At 35.3% G+C, this 15,224-nt stretch overlaps 1 protein-coding gene across 18 annotated transcripts in view; it reads right to left on the bottom strand.

Moving 5' to 3' along the window:
* EPB41 (erythrocyte membrane protein band 4.1) overlaps window positions 1-15,224 on the bottom strand; it is a 196,334-nt gene that overhangs the window by 74,849 nt on the left and 106,261 nt on the right. For all 18 annotated transcript variants that reach the window (XM_059376900.1, XM_059376904.1, XM_059376909.1 and 15 more), the window contains exons 5-7: window positions 10,779-10,821; window positions 4,818-4,893; window positions 2,044-2,262 (exon numbers count right to left, since the gene is read on the bottom strand). In XM_059376900.1, the coding sequence (XP_059232883.1) occupies window positions 2,044-2,262; window positions 4,818-4,893; window positions 10,779-10,821 (338 nt within the window). The remainder of the gene's footprint in view (window positions 1-2,043; window positions 2,263-4,817; window positions 4,894-10,778; window positions 10,822-15,224) is intronic.

The following is a 15,224-nucleotide window of genomic DNA, read 5'->3' as shown; positions in this document are numbered from 1 at the left end:
AGCAGAAGTTTCTCTGGATTAGTTAAAATACCATGTTGTTGGACATAATTAAATTTTCCATTTGGCTTTCTGTTTATAAATGATGCCAATCTTCCCCAAAAGCAGCAAGTAAATTCCAAGATGTCAGAGCTCTACATTTTCTAGTCATGGAGATCCATTTTGCTTAATTTCTATCCATATACCTAATAGAATTTCAACTGGACCATATTCACCTGTCTTTTGAGATCATTTCACTTATTTGGGTTTAAATTCCATTTAAAGTTGCCAAAAAATAGTTCTCTAAACCCATTCACATACATCACTTGTAAAATGGGGTTAAGAATTATTATCCTAGCAAATACTCTCACCATGTACTAGGCACTATGTGAAGCATTTCACATTTTTAACAATCACAAAATTCATATCATTACCCTTATTTTTCAGATGAGAAAACTGAAAATTAGAGAGCTTAACTCATTTAGTGAAAATCAAAAAGTTAATAAGGAATGGAGCCTGTTAGGTTATGGACATTGGGGAGGATATGTGCTATGGTGAGTGCTGTGAAATGTGTAAACCTGACAATTCACAGACCTGTACCCCTGGAGCAAAAAATACATTATATGTTAATAAAAATAAGAAATGAAATCTGAATTCAAAGTACAAAAAAACTAATTCCAGAGCCTATGCTTCTATCTCACAGTGGTTCTCAAACTTTTTGACCTTAGGATCCTTTCACTCTCTTAACAATTGCTGAGGCCTCCAAAGATCTTTTCTTTATGTGGGTTATATCTATCAATACTTACTACATTAGAAATTAAAACTAAGAAATTTTAAAAATATTTATGAAATCTTTAAAGACTAACAATAAGTTCATATTTTAATATTCATAACTTTTTTGTGTGAAAAATAACAATATTTTCCCAAAAGACAATTAAAAAAAAAAAGGTTAGCTGGATTCTCCTAATGCAGACTAACATAACTGAGGGTGCTACTAACTCAAGGCCAACATCAGATATTCATGTTAATAAGCTAAGGAAGCCTGTAAAATTTAGTGTTAGCAAGTCCCTCAATTAACCATGGGATGTATAGTAGGAAGAAACACAAATTATTCTGCCACTTTAAATATTAGCCAACATTTATTGAATTTTGACAATGTATAAGACACTGTATTAAGTTTTTCCACAGGGACTCCTGGGTGTCTCTGTTGCTTAAGTGTCTGCCTTTGGCTCAGGTAATGATCCCGGGTTCTAGGACTGAGTACCCACACTGGGCTCCTTGCTCAGCGGGGAGCCTGCTTCTCCCTTTGCCTGTTGCTTCCCTTGCTTGTGCCTGAGTTCTCTCTATATAACAAATAATAAAATCTTTTTTTTAAAAAGTTTCTCCACATAATACCTTTTCTAGTCCTATTGATTGCCCTATTTCCTCTGAGGTAGTAAGTTCCATCAGAGATATAAGGAACCTGAGGCTCAGAGAGATTAAGTGAGTAACTCAAGGTCACAAGGCCAGGACCAAGCAGTGCCAAGATCTCAACCCAGGTCAGTCTGACCATATGTCCTTGCTTTTGATCACTTTGTTATGACACCACTCAATATCACCAATTATTTCCATGGAAAAAAGGATTGAATTTAATAAAGACTTTTCAAAATACCCTCGGGGGTTTCATGGGTCCTCTGGAGTCTATCCATGTACACAGATCTTAAGAACCCCTACTTTAAGGATCTTAAAGTACCTAATACAGTATAGTAAGTTAAAAATCTGAAAAAAAAAAAAAAAAAAGTAAAGCAACAACAGCATTTATTGAGCACCTACTGTATGCCAGACAATGCTTAGTGCTTTACATCTATTACCTCATTTAGTTTTCACCCTTCAACTACACCTGTTACTCTGAGGAGAAAACTGAGGTTTGGAGGGGTTAACGGACTTGCTCAAAGTTGAACAGTGGAGGGGCTTGAGCTGACTCTACAGCACCACACCCCTCTAAGGCAAACACTGAATCAAAACCAGGCCAACGGTTTAAACTTCTTTCCAAAACAAACACAGAAAAAAACCTGGAGACATATTTACCTGTATGACTTATGGAGTTCCATGACCTTCTCTTCAAGCTCCTTGGTCTGATTTGGGGCCAGTTTAAAATCACTAACATAATCGGCACCATGAAGTTCTGGGTCATAGTCTCCCAACTCAGACTGGATGGTGTAAGAACCTAATAATGCTAAGGTTGCAAAGGAACAAGGCAGATGTCCTGCAACTATGTCCTGTCGAAGCTGAAGGCATAAATAATATCTACAGCCAAAAGAGAGAAAATGTTACCATGTCAGCAACAATAAAAACAAAATATAGAGAAAGAGGAAGAAGGGGGATGAGAAGGATGGAAGGAGGGAGAAAAACAGGAGATATTAAATTAAAAAACAAGAGAGATTAAATAATATTAATAACTATTCGATCTACGTTGTGGCTATATGATTGTTCATCAGATTATTTTTCTTTTCTGTGTGCTTAAAATTTTTCTATGTAAAACATTATAAACAACAACAATAACCACTCTGTAATTATGTTGGACTCATGTCCAGAAGGCAATTTAGAAAAAGGAAGTCGCTAAGAGAGGAGATCTTAAAAGTTCTCATCACCAGGAAAAAATTTTTGTAATTATGTATGACGATGGTTGTGAACTAGACTGAACTAGACTTATTGTGGTGATCATTTCATAATATATGCAAATATTGAATCATTATGTTGTACACCTGAGATTAATATAATGCCATTTATATCTCAAGAAAAAGGAAGAAAGAAAAGAGGTAAGGTTGGGAAAAGTCCAAAGGAGGTAAAGAAATTAATATTTTATAGAGTACATTAAGTACCATATACACATAAATTATCTCAAATACTCTTCACGAAAAAACTTGTGAAGTGTGTATATAATTACCAGATTACAGATAGAGGGCAGCTTCAAAGACTAAGCTTGCTCAATGTCATACGGTCATAAAGGTCATTTGGTTCCAAAACTGGACTTTTTCTATCACACTGCTGTGCCAAACATGTAGATACTGTCCTTCATATATAAAGATGACATTATTGACACATTTTTACTAAGGTATGACCAGTTTCAGTTCTTTTGCCTTCAAGATAGGCTAAGTGGCATATAGCCTTCCACACACTATCATCTTGTAAGACTGATTCCATCCATGTGCTACTTCATTGGGAATTCAAACTGGGGTTAAAACTGTTCTGTAGAATGAACTCAGTGCACCTACATTAAGTTAGACACTCATCTCTGTCAATTTCATGTTTACATCTATGATCCTGACCTCCTTAGCATTTTTTCTAGCTGAGTTGACCCATACAGACTCTTTTACCAAACAGGAAAGCTGGGAGATATGATAAAATTTAAAATTCCTGTATTGATTAGAATTATACCCTTGTTTTGACCATAATAAGATGTTGAATAATGTAGGTATCAACAATCGCTTTTGCTATCTATGATTAGTCACTACAGGCATTTTTTTTTTTTTAAAGGAATGCCAATCAAATCACAAGGATCTTAAACTCCTCTCAAATGTAGGTAATTGGCAAAGAATTTTAGGGATCTGTTTTGTTTTATACATAACCTCAATGAAGAAAGACAAATAAGAAGCAACTCTAAAGACAAATATTACCTGAGAAAAAGAAACAACCAAAACAATTTTTTTTCAGGCAGAGATGGAATCCCAACCTCAAGCATGTGCTATAGATTAACCAGACAAAGAATAATTTTTTTTAAATTTCACCATACCTCACAATCAGACTTAGATTGTAAACTTAGTAAACTAGAGTTTACTTGGGCTATTCCCTTATTTTGAGAGATCTGAAAACTGACGTACAGAGACTGTATATATGTCTGTGTCAGACAGTGGACAGCAAAATCAGAATCAGAAAGCAGTTTCTCAGCAACCAACAATTCCATTTAACAAACATTTGCCAAGCACCTAAGTGTATAAGGATCCATGCAAGGTGTTATGGATATGTACACTAGCACTCTTTATAACAGACTGCTTTTCCACTTTTTAAAAATTAATATTTATATAGAATCCAGTAAAACCCACTTTCCTAAAATCAGGAAGTTGTTTTCAAAGAGTACAAGATTTGTTTCATAAATTAAGTGGGCTTAAACCAGAAGAGACTCCTAATCTCAGGAAACAAACTGAGGGTTGCTGGAGGGGATGGGGATAGGAAGGATGGGGTGGCTGGGTGATGGACATTGGGGAGGGTATGTGCTATGGTGAGTGTTGCGAATTGTGTAAAACTGATGAATCACAGACCTGTACCCCTAAACAAATAATATATTACATGTTAATAAAAAAATTTTTAAATAAATTTAAAAATTTTTTTAAATAGTGAGGAAGATTCAGTTCATGAGGATTATGTACCTAATCATACACTTTGAGAGATAAGAAGAAATAATAATACACACATATATACACACATAAAATAATAATAATTCAGACTTCAGAACTGTAACAGAAAACATGGTAAGGAATGAGTATTAAAAAGAAAGTAGTAGAGCTATTTTATCACGTATATTTTTGTCTTGCCCTTTGGAGTGTGTGTGGTTTATAGGTGCCCTGTGCACAGCTTGGCATAGCACCCATGATAAGAAAGTTTAATTTCCCTGCCAATTTCCTCCAGGCACGTCACAGATACATAAGGCTTTTAGGCTCACTTATTTGCAAACCTGCCTTGAAGTGACCAGATGCTTTCCATCCTAACAGCACTTCATTTTTTTTCAGTTCTAAATAAAAAAATTCCTAGAGCTTATGATAATGAGAATTACTTGTATAGTTAACTATTAATACATTATTTACCTTGTTATATCTTCTGTTAACTGTGCTGGGTCAGGTGGATAAAATTTTACATTAAATGTGAAATTCCAGGGGACACCTGTAAAAGTAAACACAAAAAGAATTGTATGCTTATGGCTAAGTTTTTGATTGTTAGAAGTACCTAAAACATTCAGTTTTCTTTTCCTGAGATTTTTAAAATATTTTCATGCTTTGTGGGGAAAAAATCTGATTTTTATTAAAGAAAGAAAAAGTTATTGAGAACCATTTAAGAGAGTTTGAAAGTGATTTTTTTTTCCTCTTTGAGCTCTGTATTAAGTAACTGATATAAAAAGCTTAATAACACCCAGAATTGGTGGGGAAAAAAAAACAATTACCATCGCTGATACAGGTTTAAGTTGGCACAATGCTAAGGAGAACAATTTGACAACATCTTTCAAAGCATAAAACATATATATTCTTTCATCTCCCAATTCTATTTCCAAAAATGTGTCTATACATATGCTTAAATGTGGTCAGAAATGTATAAGATATTGTTCGTAATAGCAAATGACTAGAGACAACCTAAATATATATTTATTTAGCAAGAGAAGATATATTTCCAAGACAAAGTGTCAGGTGAAAAAAAAATATCAAGGTCAAGAACAGTTCATACAGAAAGGAACTATAAAGGGCACGTGGGTGGCACAGTTGGTTAAATGTCTGACTCTTGGTTTCAGCTCAGGTCATGATCTCAGGGTCATGAGATGGAGCCCCTTATTGAGCTCCTTGCTCAGCATGGAGTCTGCTTGGGATTCTCTCCCTCTCCCTTCTCCTGTGCCCCTCCCCTCGCTTGTGCTCACTTTCTCTCAAATAATCTTTCAAAGAATAAAATGAAAATTTTAAAAAGGCAACCATAAATATTGGAGGGTAAGAAGAAGTATATGTTAGGGTATGATTATATATGCATAGACAATCCCTATAAGGATATGTATTAAATCAGTTATAGTTGTTGGGAAACTAGGAAAGGGAACTTTTAGATAGGAAAATGGAGAAGATCGGGGAAATAGAATGGAGACCTATTTTCACTGTATATTCTTTTATACCATTTGAATTTTGTACATGTACTACTTATTAAATATAAATATATAACTTTTTTAAGGGATAATCTCTGTCTCCTTCCACTAAAATGCAAATTACTAGGCATAAGAACTTTTCTGTTTTATTTAGTGTGCATCCCTAGTGTCCAAAACAGTGCTTCGAAGATCATAGATGCTCAAGAAATATTTGTTGAGGGGCGCCTAGGTGGCTCAGTGGGTTAAAGCCTCTGCCTTCAGCTCAGGTCATGATCCCAGAGTCTTGGGATCAAGCCCCACATTGGGCTTTCTGCTCAGCAGGGAGCCTGCTTCTCCATATCCCTCTCTGCCTGCCTCTCTACCTACTTGTGATCTCTGTCTGTCAAAGAAATAAATAAAACATTAAAAAAAAGAAGAAGAAGTATTTGTTGAGCGAATGAATGAAATAAAGTAACTGATCTCACAGCATTGTTGTGAATGTCATCTGAGGCTGCTATAGCTCTGGCAGGGGGCGGTTACTAATGTATTAAAATTATCCATTAATCCAGATTTACCAATGACCTTATGTTACCAGACCTAATCAAATGAAAACAAACAAACAAACAAACAAAAAAAAACCTGTATTCTGGTTCAATTTTTCTCTCCATTTAACCCCAAACAAGGAAGTTTAACTGTATTAGAAATAACCATATCAGGGCACCTGCGTGGCTCAGTGGGTTAAAGCCTCTGCCTTCAGCTCAGGTCATGATTTCAGGGTCCTAGGATCAAACCCTGAATGGGGCTCTCTGCTCAGCAGGGAGCCTGTTTCCCTTCCTCTCTCTCTGCCTGCCTCTGCCTACTTGTGATCTGTCAATAAAATAAGTAAGACCTTTAAAAATAAAAAAAAGAAATAAACATATCTAAACAGAAATGTTTCAATTATTAACTCTTACTTTTGTTAACAGCAATTGTAAGAAGGAGAACCCAAATTTTGAGTTCCCATTCTTTTCCATGTAAGAGATACAGGTTGTCATATTGCTAATGAAGACATTCAGGTTCACTGCAAGCTAGCTCAGGGTTCAATGCAATAGAGAGACTAAAAAAGCTAATCACTTGGAATTTTTAAAATTATTAAAGTTAAGATTTAGTCAGTGACTGTTTCTAGAATAGGATACATATAATTAGTAATACCTTATGGAGAATATTTAGTGGGGGAAAAAAGGTGGCTGGAAAAGTTCTTAAAAAAAATCTTAACATTAAAATTTCTTCCTTTTAACTCAGCAACATGTCAGTGACATTCCCACCAAAGTGCATAACCTGAATATTCATGGGCCATGAAAAAAATCAGACACGCTCAAAGTGACCACTTAAAAATTAACTATCTGGACTCTTCAAAACTATCAATGTTATAAAATACGTTAGGGGTGCCTGGGTGGCTCAGTCGTTAAGTGTCTGCCTTCAGCTCAGGTCACGATCCCAGAGTACTGGGATCGAGCCCCATGTTGGGCTTCCCACTCAGTAGGAAGCCTGCTTCTCCCTCTCCCACTCCCCCTGCTTGTGTTCTCTCTCTTGCTGTGTTTCTCTCTGTCAAATAAATAAACAGAATTTTTAAATAAATAAATAAATAACTTTAAAGACTCAGGAACTGTTCCAGATCAAAAACAGCTAAAGAGATGTACCAACTAAATGCAAAATAGCACCATAGATTTTCTTTCACTATACAGAAAATTATTTGGACAACTGATAAGGTCTGTAGGTTACAGTGTTGCTTCAATGTTAATTTCCTGCTTTTAATAACTGTATTATAGCTATATAAGAAAATTCCTACTTTTTAGGATATTTTATGGGTGGAGAGGGATAGAGAAGGTAAAGGACTTCTTGCTTTTGCTCTGCATATTCCAGAAAGAGGTAGAAGTGGATAGCCACACTGAGTAGGGGAGATCTGTCTTATTCACAGCCAAGAGAATTAAGCTGGGAGGAGAGGGAGAGAGAGATTGATAAACCTCCCAAGGAGATTCAAATGAATAAATGGGTCTGAGGGAAATTTCAGAAAAACAGCAAAAGCAATACTATCTATAGAATATAGGTAAGGGTATATGAGAAATAAATAAATAAAAACATGGACTAAATCACCCCAAATTCATGAAAATAGATTTCTTTGGCTAGGGAGAAAAGAGGACAGGATTAGGAAGAAAACAAAAAAGACAAAACTTACCAGTACTGTCCTATTTTAAGTTGAAAGCATTAACACATGTTAAGTCTGGGTGACGTGTACATGGGTTATTTGTTACATTAGCCTCCATACTTTTCTGTGTGTTTTTAATATGGAAAAAATCCTTCTAGTGAATATATATTTCAATTTTAGATGTTCATTTTTTTGTTCTACTTTTAAGAATTTACCTATAGAACATACATGTGTATGCACTTATATGTTATATGAGTGAACCTGAACTTATATAAATGTTCACTGTAACCTTGTTTGTAACAGCAAACTACTGAGAATAACCCAAAATGTCCATCAAAAGGTCTGCTTATATATATATATTGTGCTACAACTATGTAATCAAAGAAAATTTTTAGACAAACAAAATAAATTTACATGTGTTGATATGAAGAATACTCCAAATTATGTTAAATAAAAAATTTGTTGCATATTTATATTAAATACATATTATATCTATTTAATCTATTTATGTAAAATATACATAGTAAAATACAATATGCATGTAAAACACATGTATTAAATACATATTTATATTATAATATGTGTCTATGTACACTCAGAACATCTCTGGAAAGAACCCAAGGAATTAAAGGATGGGGTAGAAGGGAGATTTACCTTACATTAGATTCATCGGTATCTTTTAATTTTATTCCACATATTTATATCACCTACTTAAACAAATTTTTAACTATATATAGCATACACAATGCATATATAATATAATGCAATACATAATATATAATATATAACAGTCCCCCCCCTTATCCATGGTTTCACTTTCCCATGGTCAACAACAATCTGGAAACAGATGATCTTCCTGACCTAAGACTAAGCCACAATGCCTGCGTCATTCACCTCTCTTCATCTCATCACACAGGCATTTTATCACATCACATTATCATAAGAAAGGTGAGTACAGTCCAGTAAGATATTCTGAGAGAGAGACCACATTTTATTACAGTATTATTGTTATAACAGTTCTATTTTATTTTAAGTTATTGTTGTTAATCTCTTACTGTGCCCAATTTATAAATTAAGCTTTAACAAGATACACACGTATAAGAAAAAACACAGTATATATAGGGTTTGGTACTATCTACAATTTCAGGCACCTACTGGGGGACCTGGAACATATCTCCTAGGGACAAGGTGGGGGCAAGAATCCTATATAGCATAATTCTTCTTTTCAAAGGCAAAACTTATATATGCCTAGAAAAAGTCTTGTAGCTTATACCAACTTAACAGTGATTGTATCTAGAGGATAGAATTTAGGGACCTTTTACTTTCTCCATGATATATTTCCACAATATTTAAAATTTTCACAATGGGTTTATAAGATGTGTGTGAAGAAAAATAGCTTTTTAAAAAAACAAAATTCTTCTCTTTGGCTTAATGAAATGTTTACATTTTGATTCCTTAATTCAGTTTGTGCTACAGACGAGGTTTTCCTTTCCCATGTTACAGAAAGGGTTTTTATTATTTTGTAAAGTTTTTTAAAATGACAAACGCTGGTTCTTTTTCTTAGCAAGACTTTTTTCCGTAGCCAGAGATATAATCTACTAGATATTCTTCTCCACTCATCATAAATTCTGCTTTAACTTTTCTCCCTAACCAGTCTTCTTGTATAATCATTTATTCCTAAGTAATATTGAATATTAAAACAATTTTCATTGACAGGGATCTGGAGTTATGTTTTTCTTGTCATGCCTTAAATATTCCAAAAATGTATTGCTATTACTTACATTTTATTTTATTTTTTAAATTTTTTATTATTTATTTGTTTGTTTGTTTTTTGCTCTGACTTGCATTTTAAAACAACATTTTATAGTATGGAGAGCTGCCAGTCCAAAGGAATATTTTGCCTTTCTATCTCAAGGAATATAAATTATAAATAGGGTCTAAAAGAAAACATTTCACTACAGCAAGCTTGTTAAGAAACAAATGAAAAATAAAATCTGTTTTCAGGAGATAGAGCTAAAACTTACTAACCATGATAAATAACCTTTAGTGCAGTTCCTGAAAATTTCCTTAAAAATAAACCAAACCAAAAAGACATTAAGTTGTAAACAAGAGAAAAAGAATCTCTACCCCTTACCTAGCCCTTTGGGCCTAGAGCTACAAAATACTAATCTGCACTTTATTCGACCTAGAAATATTTATCTCAGGAGAGCAGTCTGAGCAGGGGTACAACAGTAATATATACCAGAGGGCTTAGCATTAGAAGAAAAGTCACAATGTCAGAGGGCCATTGGCAAGGAATTCTCATTTTTCTACTAACAGAAGAACTAGTTGGAAGAAGATTGTTGAAAATGGACAAAAAGAACTACAGAGAAAAAAACATGAAGAAAGTTAGAATGCAACTGTCCAGAACAATTTAAAAGGACCAAGACCAGGCAGCAAACTCCTTTGAGAACTGACTCCCATATCCTTTTTCTCTTCTCATCTTTGTTCTTCTCAAACTTGTTTTTCTCAACCATTCCAATCTTCCCCAATTTTGCCTAGTTGTAAAGAAAAAAATATCAAGATCTGCCCTACATCTCAATAGTGTCCACCTCTGCTGTAACTTCTGTCATGGAATCTCCTCCTTCCAAGGGAAGGTTTTATCTCCATTTCAGAGCCACCTTCCAAAGCCCAGGATTCTAAAGTGACTCATAGCCAGAAAAAGGTGAAAATCCTCTGACCTACTAAAAGAAAGAAAGACCTATAGAAAGGGCTATATTCACTTACCACGAACCTGCTTTTTTATTTCTTTGGCAGAATCCAGCCATGTCTGTAAAAAGAAGAAAAGGCATTCACACACAGCTCCAAAACACACAAACCACAGAGTACCACAGCAGGATTACTGGCCATTTTCAAATAGATTCTCTAGGTCAAATCAACATTTCTGATATTCTCTGCACTAATTTCACACAGCATAGTAAATGTGAGCAGAGAAACAGGGGGCCAGACAGTTAAAATTGAATCCTACCTCCACTACTTCCTAGCTGAGTCATTTTATACATCTCTGTATCTGTTTTCACATCTACTAGAGGAAATTAAAATGAGACACTAGTAGTAGTGACTATCTCATAGGCTTATTGTGAAGATGAAATTAGTTAATATATGTGAATCTTTTATTAGACAAGAAATGCTAAATAAGCATTTGCTATTTTTATCATTCTATAAAGAGTAGTAGAGATATAACCAGGATTAATAAACATCACCCAGATCTTATTCTTCCCTCCAACTCTGCCCTCCAATCTCATTTAAGTTTTCTATGTCAACACAGCATCTGGTACATGTTTCATACTCAGTTAATATTTACTGGATGAGTGATTATATTGTTTTCCCTGACTACTCTTGCCCACGCTAACTCTCCTTTTACTGTTTACCAACCCCACTTAGAGTCTACATGCCATTAGTGGAAGGCTCTTCAATTCATGGTGGACCATGAAAAATAATGGCACTTGGAAAGAGCCTCACCATTAACATCTTTTGCAGGCTCCTTTGGAAATGTTTAAAGACAGTAATTCCTAAATTAAATTGTTTAAAATATTTTTATTGATATAAGAGACATAAAGAAACATACCTTAAACATAATTGTATAGATCAATAACTAATCAAAGTGAACACATGAGTTTAACATCATCAGCATCCAGCAACCCTTCTCCTGCTTCCTCCCAATCCCTCTCCATTCCATCTTCCTAAAGGTTTAAAACTAAATTTTAATGATATTTAGAAAAGGAGAGTAAAGTACCCCTCCTCATCCTCTATCAAAAAAGACAAAAAGCACAAAGTTACGATTCTATCTTCCCTGCCCAAGAAATGAACTTGAATTCCACAATCTTATATTTGATTATATACTACTTTAACTGTTTTATTAAGGTAGTCATCATAAGAGACAATAAGTATGACAGGGAGGATTAATTACTTTTTCTGTTCCCTTTCCCCACAATTAACACAGAAGATTAAGACGTGTTAAAAATATACCACTTAATATAAAAGTGTTCCTTAGAATAAAAACTAAGCACACGTTTGTTTAAGCCCAGTCAGAAAAGCAGTAACCCTCATTTCTCATTATGATTAAAGAACTTTAAGTTATTGTAGGTCCAAAGGCAAAGGAAAACTTCAAAAGTACCAATTAGTAAGTTTCATGGAAACTCTGAGAATCATCATTTATACCACGCAACCCAGAAGTCTTAACAAAGACTACTTCTTACCACTTTGGAATGAAACATCTCTCACCATAATGCGGCAACTCTATATTTTCCACTTTTATAGAGAAATCCCCCAAGGTAACCTGAAGCTACCAAGATTCTTACAGGGATTTTTCAGCCTTTCTATGACTCTGCAGCTAGAATTCCCACCAATTTGACATAAAGAGGGCAAACCCAGATTTGTATCAGTCACATGTGACTCCACAGTATAAGTGACCTTACCAAACAAATTATTATGGCATCAGTATCTAGACCTCCAAATCCAAATAAAAATAAATGTGTACAAGATAATAAAAATCAATGTGTACAGAATAGGTACTTTTATGCTCAATTTAAATGATTCACTTGACAGCATTTCATTTAGCCAACAGACATTTGAGGAACGACCCCATGTACTAGGCAATGTAGTTTCAAAAGAGGATTAAAAAATAGTACTTGTCCTCAAGGAGATGTCAGTCTAATGGAAGAGGTGGATTGTGAACAATTGATTCGTTCATTCTAGGTGTGAAAATGAGGATGACAGTGAGGTGTGAGAGCGCTATGAGGAGGGTGTTCTAGGAGCACAGAGGATGTGCACCAAAATGGATTGGGGATAAGAGACAGTTGGGTAATAATTTCCAAGAGAATATTTGGGAGACCTAAACCTCATCTTCATGGACAAACAGGTTAGCCAGGCAAAACAGAAGAGGGAGTAAATAAAAAGGCACAGGTTACAAGAGAACATGATACTCAATTGCTACATGTAGGTGAGCATAGTTGGAACACAGAGGTGAGGAGGGGAAATACAAAACAAAGAGAATAGTAAAGGTCAGATCATGGGGGACACAGTATTTCACAGGAAGAAACTTGGACTTTATCAAGTTCCAGACAAGGGGAAGCCACTGAAGGATTTAAAATACAGGAGTGATGTGAATTAGAGGAAGCCGGACTGTAAAAAGGGAGACGAAATGAGGGGTTGCGTTGAGAATGATGATTGTGGTGCAAAAGAGAATAATGGTTATGGGTATAGGCTTGGAAGGCAGACAATCTTGAGTTCTAATCCTGTCTCAACTTCTCTACCATTTACTAGCTGTGTAACATTATATAAGATCATCTAAGTCTCAATTTTCTCATATATAAAATTGGGATAAAATAACCCTCCTCAGGGAGCCTGGGTGGCTCAGTCAGTTACCCGTCCAGCTCTTGGTTTCAGCTCAGGTCATGACCTTGGGGTCCTGGAATCAAGCCCCACACTGAGCTCCCTGCTCAGTGTGGAGTCAGCTTGAGGATTATCTATCTCTGTTCCTCCCTCCTCTCTCTCTCTCTCTATAAAATAAATAAATAAATCCTTTAAAAAAATCTACTCCTCACAGAGTTTTTATGGATTAAATTATTTGATGTATATAAAAAGCACATAACCAGCACTCAATAAATTGTGCTGATACTGATCATCTAAACGACTTGATAGGATGAAGTCTTTGGTACAGAAAAGAAAGATGTGCATTAAAAGACATATATCAGAATGTTCTTAGCAGCAGTATTCTTAAGAGCCCAAACTATATACAAGCCAAACAGCCATCAATAGTAGAATACATACAGTGTGGTATAGTCAAACAATGAACTTTTACACAACCTGAGAAGGAATGATCTATTGCTATTCACAACATGGATGAATCTCAAAACCACAACTGAACAAAATAAAAGAAGCCAGACCTAAAGAATATATGCATAATTTCATTTTTACAACACAGTTTAAAAAGCTAATTTTTTAAAGTTAGTAACAAGTTAGGCAAAGCTAACTTGTTGTGATAGATGTCAGGAAGACATGTGTTACTTTTAATGCATAGGGTGGGAGTAGTGATTGTTAGGGGATGGAGGGAGGGTGTGGGAAGGGGCACTAAGGGGATTCTGGAGTCCTGGTAATATTTATTTTCTTAACCTTCTGGGTATTTACACAGATGTGTTCACTATGTAACAATTCTTTGAAATAAACACCTATGATTTACACACTTTCCTGTATTATGCTAATAAGCAGTGAAGAACTAGAGATAGTTATATGTAAACTAATTTCTCAAGAGAATGGTTTTGAAGGAGAGGTGAAAGAGAGGGTTATACCTAAGGGAAAGAGACAAGAATTAACTTATAAAATAACAAAATATTGAGAGGACAAAAGTTATAGAATCTTATCTTATTAGGGATACTTTTTAAAAAGATTTTATTTATCTATTTCAGAGAGAGCATGAGAGAGAGAGAGAAAGCATGCATGAGCAGGAAGGTCAAGTAGACACTTGATCCCAGGACCCTAGGATCATGACCTGGGTGGAAGACAGGCACTTAACAGACTGAGCCACTCAGGAGTCCTCTTATTAGGGATCTTAAGACTTCCCCAAAACTTAATTCTGGATAATTTTCTATTTGAATACTTTCAGGTACAAGGATTCCTTTTATTTTTTTTTAAGGATTCCTTTTTTTTTCCTTTAAGATTTTATTTATTTATTTGACAGAGAGAGAAAGATCACAAGTAGGCAGAGAAGCAGGCAGAGGAAGGAAGGGAAGCAGGCTCCCTACTGAGCAGAGAACCTGATGTAGGGCTCCATCCCAGGACCCTGAGCCGAAGGCAGAGGCTTAACCCACTGAGCCACCCAGGCACTCCTAAGGATTCCCTTTTAAGGGTCTGTTTTGCTGATCATTTCTTGTGAGTTAAATAAATTAACATTTATTTACTTACTTACTTATTAAATTAACATCTTAAACAGAACTTATGTTTGTGCTTTAAAAAGTATCACATTCCTTCTTGAGCTTAAAAAAAAAGTTTCTAGGGGCGCCTGGGTGGCTCAGTGGGTTAAGCCGCTGCCTTCGGCTCAGGTCATGATCTCAGGGTCCTGGGATCAAGTCCCGCATCGGGCTCTCTGCTTAGCAGGGAGCCTGCTTCCCTCTCTCTGCCTGCCTCTCCATCTACTTGTGATTTCTCTCTGTCAAATAAATAAATAAAATCTTA

This window comes from Mustela nigripes, chromosome 14 (genome assembly GCF_022355385.1).
Source record: "Mustela nigripes isolate SB6536 chromosome 14, MUSNIG.SB6536, whole genome shotgun sequence".
Lineage (NCBI taxonomy): Eukaryota > Metazoa > Chordata > Mammalia > Carnivora > Mustelidae > Mustela > Mustela nigripes.
Note: the sequence above shows the minus strand (reverse complement) of the source record. Positions and strands in the feature narration are given on the sequence as shown.